Source organism: Sceloporus undulatus, chromosome 4 (genome assembly GCF_019175285.1).
Source record: "Sceloporus undulatus isolate JIND9_A2432 ecotype Alabama chromosome 4, SceUnd_v1.1, whole genome shotgun sequence".
Classification (NCBI taxonomy): Eukaryota; Metazoa; Chordata; class Lepidosauria; order Squamata; family Phrynosomatidae; genus Sceloporus; species Sceloporus undulatus.
Window position 1 is genome coordinate 66,867,906 of NC_056525.1, and position 9,149 is coordinate 66,877,054.

The window sequence follows — 9,149 nt, forward strand, 5'->3', positions numbered from 1 at the left end:
TATAGTTTAAATGAAAGCATACAGTCCCCAATATACCAATCATTCCCTTCCTCCCCTAAAACATCAATTAAACTCAATAATCATTAAAACAATACATTAACATAATCAGACATGGGTGAATGGGGTTACAAAGTGCTCAGTAAGATGATGGATTCAATTGGTGGCCGGGTTTGCTACTCAGGAAAGGCCTGCCTGAGGAGATCTGTCTTGATGGCCTTTTTAAAGCTGTCCAAGCTGGTAATCTGATGAATCTACTCTGGCAGGCCGTTCCATAATCTGAGTGGTTGAAGAAAATGTCCTATGGGTGGTTGCAGTCACCCTGGTCTTTATAGGTTGCAGCAAATTCTTCCCAGAGGACCTGAGTGTGCGGGGTGGGTTATATGGAAGGAGGCAATCCTGTAGATAGATTGGATCCAAGCCATTTAAGGTTTTAAAGGTCATTACCAATACCTTGTACTGTACTATTAGTGTATACTAAGTCAGCCACTGAAGTGATTTTAAAATAGGTGTTATGTGGTCACTTCTGGTTTATCCAGTGAGCATCTTGGCTGCCATATTTTGAACTAATTGAAGTTTCTGGACTAGGCACAAGGGTAACCCCATGTAGAGCACATTGCAGAAGTCACGTTGTGAGGTTACCAGCACATGTACCACAGTTTCCAGGTCCCCCAGTTCCAGGAAAGGACGCAGCTGGCATATCAGCTGAAGCTGATAACAAGTGCTCCTGACCATCGCATTTACCTGATTTGACATCTGGACTGCCAAGTCTAGGAGCACTCCCATTGTTGTTGTCAAAGCCAAAGGCATCCAGTGTTATTTTTTTCAAGATCATTTTAATAATAACTTTCCATTTCCTTTAAACACATGCAGCCATTAACAAAATATAATCTTGCTTTATTTTTATTTAGATGGTTACAGTAAACAAACTACAACACTGATATATTCCATGCAAAAAGCATATGAGACTGAGAATGCCGGCCTTGTTTAAAATAGTTCACTGTGTGAAATGTGTAGTACAGTACATATGTATCTGCATTTAACCATCAGATGGTGGTTTTAACAGAACTGATACATTCATACAAAATGAAACTTGACATTTCTGTTGACCTGGGGAAAAAAGCTGTATCAACACTGCATTTGTACTTGAAGAGTGTATATATTTAGCATTTACATTACTTTACTTTACATTAGATAGATTTTTAATGTTTGTGCCCTTTAATACTCTTTTGGAATTTGTGAAGATGGCACTGTGTAGGTTATTTCCACTATATTCAGTGGAAATCACTCCTTAATAAGTGTCTTTAGGATATAATTATTCAGAGTTTTCTGTATGAGTCTGACATAGTTTAGATCTGAAATAGGTTGCAGATTGAGAAACCACTCTCCATACTCTTATCCATAACAAAAAAAAGTATTATATTTATCCTCCGTCTGGATAGTCTTCAGGGATTCCTCAGGAAGAATATAAAAATATTTGCAATTAAAAATCAAGAAAAATGACACCCAGATGAAGTCCCCCTAAACAGAGGTCGGCAGGCTGGCTTTATAACTGATACATAGGCACAGAGCTTGAATAATCTGCTGTTTCTGATTGCCCCCAGACTGCATGGTCTGGTTCTGGAAAGCACCACCATGAAGTCAGTTCTGTAATCTGTTCAGTGATTATACACTGAATCTGAGAAATGCTCAAGAGAAGAGCATGTTCTACCACTGATACTTTTATTATGGTTAGGTCAGCCTGTACAGTATTGTGATTTGTTTAGCATTGCTCCTGTGTAGTAGTGAATTAACTGTGCACTCTTGTTATCCCTGGCTTCACTTTAAGGGATAAAGTGGAAAAAGTTATACAGGTAGAGGATAAAATAATCAGAACAGGATATTCTACCTTCACCCAACAAAACATGCAAGCATATTTTGATATTTAGAATATACAAAACAATCAAATTATTCAACAAATGTGAAGAGCAAAGTAGCAATAATGATTATTGTGCACCCCTGGTTAGTATGCTAACAGTTATAGAATTCTTAGGCTATCCAGAAGGAAAAATTATAATCCGTATATGTGAATTCTTAAAACAAAGTATGAGGGAAATGTTCTGGCTCTTAATGCTAATGAGTAGTAAATGGCACAAACATGCATATTTTCTTCATAGTTAATAGTTAACCTTTATTTTTGTTCACCCTCAAAATACCTGTGTGTATTTCAAGTAACAGACAGACCGCAAGAGGTTAGATGAAGAGATCTATGTTTGAGTACTGAGATCTCTCTTGACATCTTGATCTCCAGCTTCAAATAAATCAGCAAAATCTTCCATATCCTGCCTATCTTTTACATTCTTTAAATATTGCAACACATTTTCTTTCCTCAGTACACCCAAAGGTGACTCTTCCAGCTGTCCCAACAAGAGTTGTCTTATCATGTTTGGCATCTCTTCCTTCCCCATGCTGTTGTAGAAGTCAGAGAGATCTGGGTTCTTTGGTGAGGTCCACATAAAACGTGACCGGGCTATGTGCCCTCTATCACTGGCTGTGTGCACTCCCATCATGAGATTCTGAAGCCACATTAGTCGCTTTAATTCTTGAAGAGCCTTCCCTCTATCACTCATGAACTGATGTTCTGTCAGTGATCTTTTGCTGAAATTTGAGAAGCAAATGTTGTTGAGCTGCAGAAATATATTCCAAGTTTCATAGAAGTATGCTAAAAGCTTTGACTACTCAAAGCTTACTCTAGATTCAGTCTTAAGATTCAGTGCTCAGCCTTCATGAAATGTCTGGCATTATCTACCTACTTGCACAAGCATTGCATGGTATGTCTGGGGAAATACACAGACCACTATTGAGCTATATAAGATCTGGTACATGCATTCATTATTTCAAAAACTGACACACACCCTGTGAACCCAATGGGAATACACCATTATCTTCTCAGTCACTGTCCAAAGCCTCTTTCTTCACCTTTGCTTGGATTTAATTCTTTAAGGCTGCTTGATTCTTCACACTGATCTAGGAGGGAGTTTTGATGAATTAATTGGAACTGAGCTCCAGATAGACATGTACAGACATGCACTATAAGTCTACGCACACCTATTCTGGGATATGTTTCACTTAATGCAGAAGGATGCTTCCAAGTAAGTATGTATAGAATGTTACTGTTAATGAGTCCCCACCTCCGCCCCATGAACTTTAGTATCCCTTGCTAACACATATTTTACTATCCCTTCTTCTTCATCCACCCCCTCTCAAAATACACACTCTAGTGAATTTTGGATTTGCTTTCAAATAGAACTAGTATGCAGAACTTTTGTGAGATTGTGAACAACTCTGGAAAACTCAAAATTCAGTAAATTTTGGCAGTAATATTTGCCCTAATGCAATAAAGAATTTGGTACTTCTACAACTGCATCACCTATATGTTCTGTAACATTTAGTGCTGTCATTTATCAGTAAAGTTTGCATCCCAAAGGCAAAGCAATGGAAAATTCATCACATTCAAATAATTCCTATCAAAATTGTATTTTAAAATATGTCTTACTTTTCAGATTCTTGGCATGTTGCAAAGCAAGCAAGGAAAAAAATGAACAAAACTTTCACCATCTGTAGATATCTTTGGGACAAGAGCATCTTCATTCTTGTAAACTTTTCAAGGAGATGAAATGAGAGATGTTGAAATACAACTATAGTATACTATATTTCAGTGGAATAACAGCTAGAATAATTAAATCATAGTAGCAAATCGATCTATTTTAAAAAGATTAATCTTTGCCCTGTTAACTGTCAAATACAAACAATTAAAAATGACAGTCACCTTATGAATTGCAGCATATCAATATATTAAAGGTCAAATAGAATTCTTTTGTAACTTTATTTTATAAAGATAAAAAAATATCAATATGAAGTATCAGAAAAATCCCATTTTAAAAAAATTATTCAAAGTACAGTATTCTTCCCATAAATATATTTATGCCATATTAACTTGGGTTTAAATACTACATAAAAATCCATGGTATAATATGTGTCTATAAAACCATATGTTTTAGGAACAGCAAAACATATATTGCAATTTTGAAGTACAACTGTTTTTCAAAAAATGTGCAGATACAGATCATATACTGAAACTAAGAGGCAGTTCCATTTGTCAAATCCTATAAGTGCAGACTTTGTCCACCATGGAATATATTTGTAATACCAAATAAATACTAATTAAAAGAATATCATCCAAAAGAAAACAACGTAAAAGGCACTACATGCAGAGTACTTACTATTTGACTTTCTACTAAGGTATAGTAAAGCTGATCTCTTGGAGTCCCTCTTCTTGCTAGTGGAACTACAGTGAAACTCTTGCTGCAATGACAGTGTGTGCCTTTCCAGCATCTTTTATAGTTCCTCTCTAGCCACACTAACAATAGAGGTGAGCAGCCCATCAATGTCTGTGACTAAGATCTTTTTATTCCTGTACAAATGAAATACGTCCTTCTCCTGAAGACAATAAATTTTAGTTGATAAAGTGTACTGCCCATCTGGTGATTAAGGCACTAGAGGTTCCTATATTTGAAATATTGCTCATCCTGTTGCCTCCTGTCATTTTCATAGGATTATAAAATCGTGCAGTACCACTGCAGATCAATAATAGCACAGAATAATGGAAGCCTTTTGCTCTCTGAAGGAATAATATGGAAAGATATGAACTAAAAGGCACTTCTTATATCTGTTATCTAAAACTGGAGTATCTTCTTTTTTTAAAAAAAAAATAGCTAAACAGCTCAGGAGTCAGAATGTAAAACAAGTGAAGCTGTGATCATCTGGAACTAAAGCATTTGTTAATTTATATTAATTTGGATCTGATAAAGCTAGTCTGTCAGGGCTCAGTCCTGGATCCTGCTTTCAGGGGCACAGCTCAGCTCTTTCCATGAAAAGTAATAGTACTGTACAGAAGATATTTTCTCTGTAGATGTACAAAGAACCAGCATGGTGTAATGGTTTGAGTGTTGCACTACACATTTGGAGACCAAGGTTCAAATCCCTGCTTGGCCATGGAAACCAACTGGGTGACCTTGAACAAGCCACACTTTCAGCCTCAGAAGAAAGCAAAGGCAAATGTCCTCTGAGTAAATCATGCCAAGAAAACCCTGTGATAGCTTCATCTTAGGGTGCCATAAGTCAGAAACAACTTGAAGGCACACCACAACAACAACAACAACAACAACATGTGCGAAGGAACTTTCTGTGAGCAACAAGGAACTGTAACCAGCTTCTGTACAGTCACGGGCTAAAATGTGTAATGACTTGTTAATTACATAGCAAGAAGCTTAACCTCTATTGTTCTCACAAGTAAGGGTCTGGATCCTGATTCAAACTGGGACCACTGCATATGGGTAGAGAATTTAAGCTTTCCTCATGTTTTCTGTTACCACAAATGGAATAATTCTGATTTTGGTGTGTGCAATTTTCCACATGACCCCAGATGGACTCTGTAATGTAGTCCACCATAATACCCAAGGCCAGGGGACATGTGCACACTACACCCAGGTGAGGCCAGCCTAATGGGAACTTTTAGGAACAATACCCCTAAGACAGTGATGGCAAACGTTTCAGAGACTGAGTGCCCAAACTGCAACCCAAAATCCACTTATTTATCGCAAAGTGCCTTGTCCCTCTGATGTTCTAGTAATAAACTCTGGTGAACTCTGTGCTGAAGATGATGGTGTGTGTGCCCACAGAGAGGGCTCTGAGTGCCACTTCTGGCACTCATGCCATAGGTTCGCCACCACTGCCCTAGGACAAGCCCAAGTAGTTTGGGAGTTGCTAAATGGAACATTAAACACATACATTATCAGAAGGCTGTCTCACTGGATGAGCCTGATGGGCTTAATCAAGCACCCATTCCCACTTTGAATATTGTTGCCAGACTATGACTTCACCCATAGATGTGGAATCACTTTTGCCCAAAGGCTAGATTTGGCCTATATAAGGTCCTTGAAACCCTTGCTTAGTGTGCTAGTTTGGAGTTCATGAGGACATTTTGTCACTGTGCTCTCTGAATTAGCTCCAGCCTGGTCATTCACTCAGTGCTCGCAGAATGACTGAGTCCCACACCACCTCAACCAATTGGATCCAGAAGCAAGTCTTGTGTAAGTATTGCCGTTAGTTCAGCCCCCAAGTCTTTTTTAAGCTAACCCCTGATTTCCTGAGCCTTTTATGAATATGTGTTAGTAACATGTCGTGTGATTTTCCCCAAATAAAAGAAACATTTAATTATAAGAATTCTGCCTCTGCGTAATTCCTCTGGTCCAATTCTTCTTTCTTTCCATATACAAAAGGGAAATGGTCTCAAAGATTATTTGTAGCCTAATCCACTCTGAGCTAAAGTAAAATTCTCCTACATAGATTTTTGGCTACGAATTGGTGGAGAAAGCATTGGCAATTAGAAATCTCCCCTGAGGTCTAGATACTCTGACTACGCAATTGACGTGCCTGGATCCTGGACATAGAGAGTACAGGGATTTAGAAGAGGTGCAGACGCAGCGAATAAATAGGAAAGTTTGTGGTTGTTCTTGTGTGACTGGCCATAAGGGCTAAGGGCTATCTTGGGTTGCCTGACCCCATTTCATCCTTTGGTTGGACGCCTTGTGGGCTGGCTTGTCGTGAGCATCCCAGTGGCAAGTGTTCAATCACCCCTGGGTGTGACGATTGGAAAATGAGAACATGCACCCTCCCGCTCTCCCCACATTAATCCAAAACCCACAACTGCAGCAAAGTGTTAGGCGCAGCCTTGGTTGAATACAGGCAGATACAGTGGGAGAGATGTCTCCTTCGTGAAACCAGAAGTCCTTGCATAGGATAGGAAAACATAAGGAAGCTCCATAAGGAAGCTCCACGAGGGAGCATATAAAAAGGAAACTGAAAGGTTGAGCAAAGAGGCTCTAAGGCTGAGCCAAACAGGAGAGTTTAGTTAGAAAAGAATTTAAGGAAAAGAGGCTCCCTTGAGGAAGCTCAAAAGATTGAACAACGTGAAAAGAAAGCTCTAACAGGATAGGAAAATGTTGTTTTGGAGATTGGGGAGGTTGCCCCACTAATGACACCCCACAAGGTGGCATATTTGATTTGGAGTGGTGTTGAGTAGGAGCCTAAAGAACCAGAGGTCTGTGGCCCCAGAGTAGAGCAGCACCAGTTCCTCTCCTTGAGCTGGTAGAAAATCAGTTGAGGCCCTCTTCCCTCCATAAAGTTCATTTGCGTTCGTTCTCCCTCTCACGGACTCAGAGGGTCTTCCAAACCCTGATTTTTGAGGCCAGTTCTCAAGGGAATTTTACCTTGGAAGCCTTCAAAGAGCCAGGTTCCAGGAAAAGAAAAGATCTTGGTGGCAAGACCCTTTTTTTGCACCCCTGAGAGCAGTTTTTCTGTCTCAGGAGAGCAGATAAAGAAGAGTTTTGGCCATTGTCCTCTGTGCTTCGGAGGACTGGCAGAAAGCGGAGGGAGAGAGTGGCCAGTTTCCCTCCCTGTTAAGAAACCAGGACTTAGCTACTGCCAGGTAGAATCCTTTGTGAAGTTAGCTAGTTCAATTCAAATTCCAAAAGTCCCGGTGTGTTCCCCAGGACCAGGCTGATCTGGTGGGAGCAAGTTGCAGTGCTCTTATGAAAATAAAGGTTAATATAAACAGAACTCATTGAGACACCCCCAGTCTCTTGTTTCTAAAACAGCCCCCTTGGGGTTGTTCTCTCTTCCCAGTTCTGTCCAGCGCGAATGGGATGTTTCCCTGCCAGGGTTCCCTCATCATCCCCTTTTGGGAATCCAACTGTGGTTCTTCCCATCCACTAACCCTGCATTGGAATTCACAAGGACTTTTTTCAAGAGACCATGGAAGATAAAAGGTTAGTGAGGTGGCTTGCCCAGAAGGGAAGCAATCCGTGAGATGTGGAGAAGTTCTACACTCCAGATCCCTTAGAAACGCTTAGGGTTGGATACTCCAAGCAATATAAGGAGAAGTTGTTTTTTGGTCCTTCCAAGGATGTCCTTGCAGGTTGGAGATTCTGGTCTGCTCTGCAGGGATATATGAGTATGCTTCAGGACCTTAAGGATGTCATTAAAACCCATAAAGGACCCATTCCCACTGGGCATATAAAGCAACGTATATCGATGCGAGTCTGGCTTGGATCAAGTTTCCGAATCGTATTCGAATCAGGTCCATTGTTCCCATTACAAAAGGGAGCAAACGGACTCGTTTTTTCTTGACCCATGTTCTCGTTCCCATTGATATTTCTCTGCTGTATTTTGACGCGGGTTTTTTGTTCCCCATTCCCATTGCCTTTCTGGAACCGTTTTTTAAAAAACTGTCAATCAAGCGCTTAGGTGATTAGGCGTCACAGTGAGGTCTAATCCCCCCTTCTTCTTCTTATCTCCCCCTTCTTCTTCAAACCACCCCAATACTCAGCAGCCAGCCACCTCTTTTCTGTCTCAAAAAAGGAAACAAGGCTGGATGCAGGAACTATGCTCAGGTCTTTGGGTTTTCTCTCTCTCTCTCTTTCCTTTCTGCTCACAAAAAGTTTTCGCCAGCCTCCCTTTCTCCACATCCCTTCTTCTCTTTCCTTTCTTTTTCCCTCCCTCTCCAAAAAACCTAGTTTAACTTTCTTCTTTTTTAAAAAATTTTTACACACTCGAATATTTATTATTATTATTATTATTATTATTTGCAAAGAGAGGGAGGGAAGGATGGCTCTGTGGGAAATTTGAAGAGAAAAAAAAGTTGAGGGGTTGGATAGGTACATAAAGAGAGAGAGAGAGAGTTGTATTTCCTAGTGTTCCTCCCTTTAATTTTTTTTTGGGGGGGTGCTTAGGCTGCCTAATGAGGCCCTTTTATTACAGTTGGGAGCCTCGGGGTTTTCCAAGGCAGAAAGAGGCACCCACTTGCAACCCAATGGGGCTCCTCATGAGCAAGAGCTTCAGGAGGATTTGGGGGGGAGGTATTTCCTTCCCATAAGACCCCACAAAGCTGAGGAGAGCCTGGGTGAGGAGGCTCCTGGCCTCCAAAGGTCTCCTCCTGAGCAGAGGGACCCTTCTTGTTCAAACCACCCCAATATGCAGCAGCCAGCCACCCCTTTTCTATCTCAAAAAAGGAAACAAGGCTGGATGCAGGAGAAATGTTCAGGACTTTTAAG

The 9,149-nt window shown here is 40.4% G+C and overlaps 1 protein-coding gene across 1 annotated transcript; it reads right to left on the reverse strand.

Annotated features, from left to right (window-relative positions):
* Window positions 1-921: 921 nt before the first annotated feature.
* LOC121929428 (parathyroid hormone 4-like) lies at window positions 922-4,329 on the reverse strand. Its single transcript, XM_042464989.1, has 3 exons — window positions 4,260-4,329; window positions 3,533-3,636; window positions 922-2,634 (listed from the first exon to the last, which is right to left on the reverse strand). Exons 2-3 carry the CDS (start codon window positions 3,625-3,627, stop codon window positions 2,244-2,246), a joined length of 486 nt encoding a protein of 161 aa, XP_042320923.1. The 5' UTR covers window positions 3,628-3,636; window positions 4,260-4,329; the 3' UTR covers window positions 922-2,243.
* Window positions 4,330-9,149: the final 4,820 nt, after the last annotated feature.

Coding starts and splice junctions, on each gene's coding strand:
- LOC121929428 (XM_042464989.1), bottom strand. CDS start 3,627: ATGAAGATGCTCTTGTCCCAAAGATATCTACAGATGGTGAAAGTTTTG. Junction 2,635..3,532: donor ACATGCCAAGAATCTGAAAA/GTAAGACATATT, acceptor CTCAAATTTCAG/CAAAAGATCACTGACAGAAC.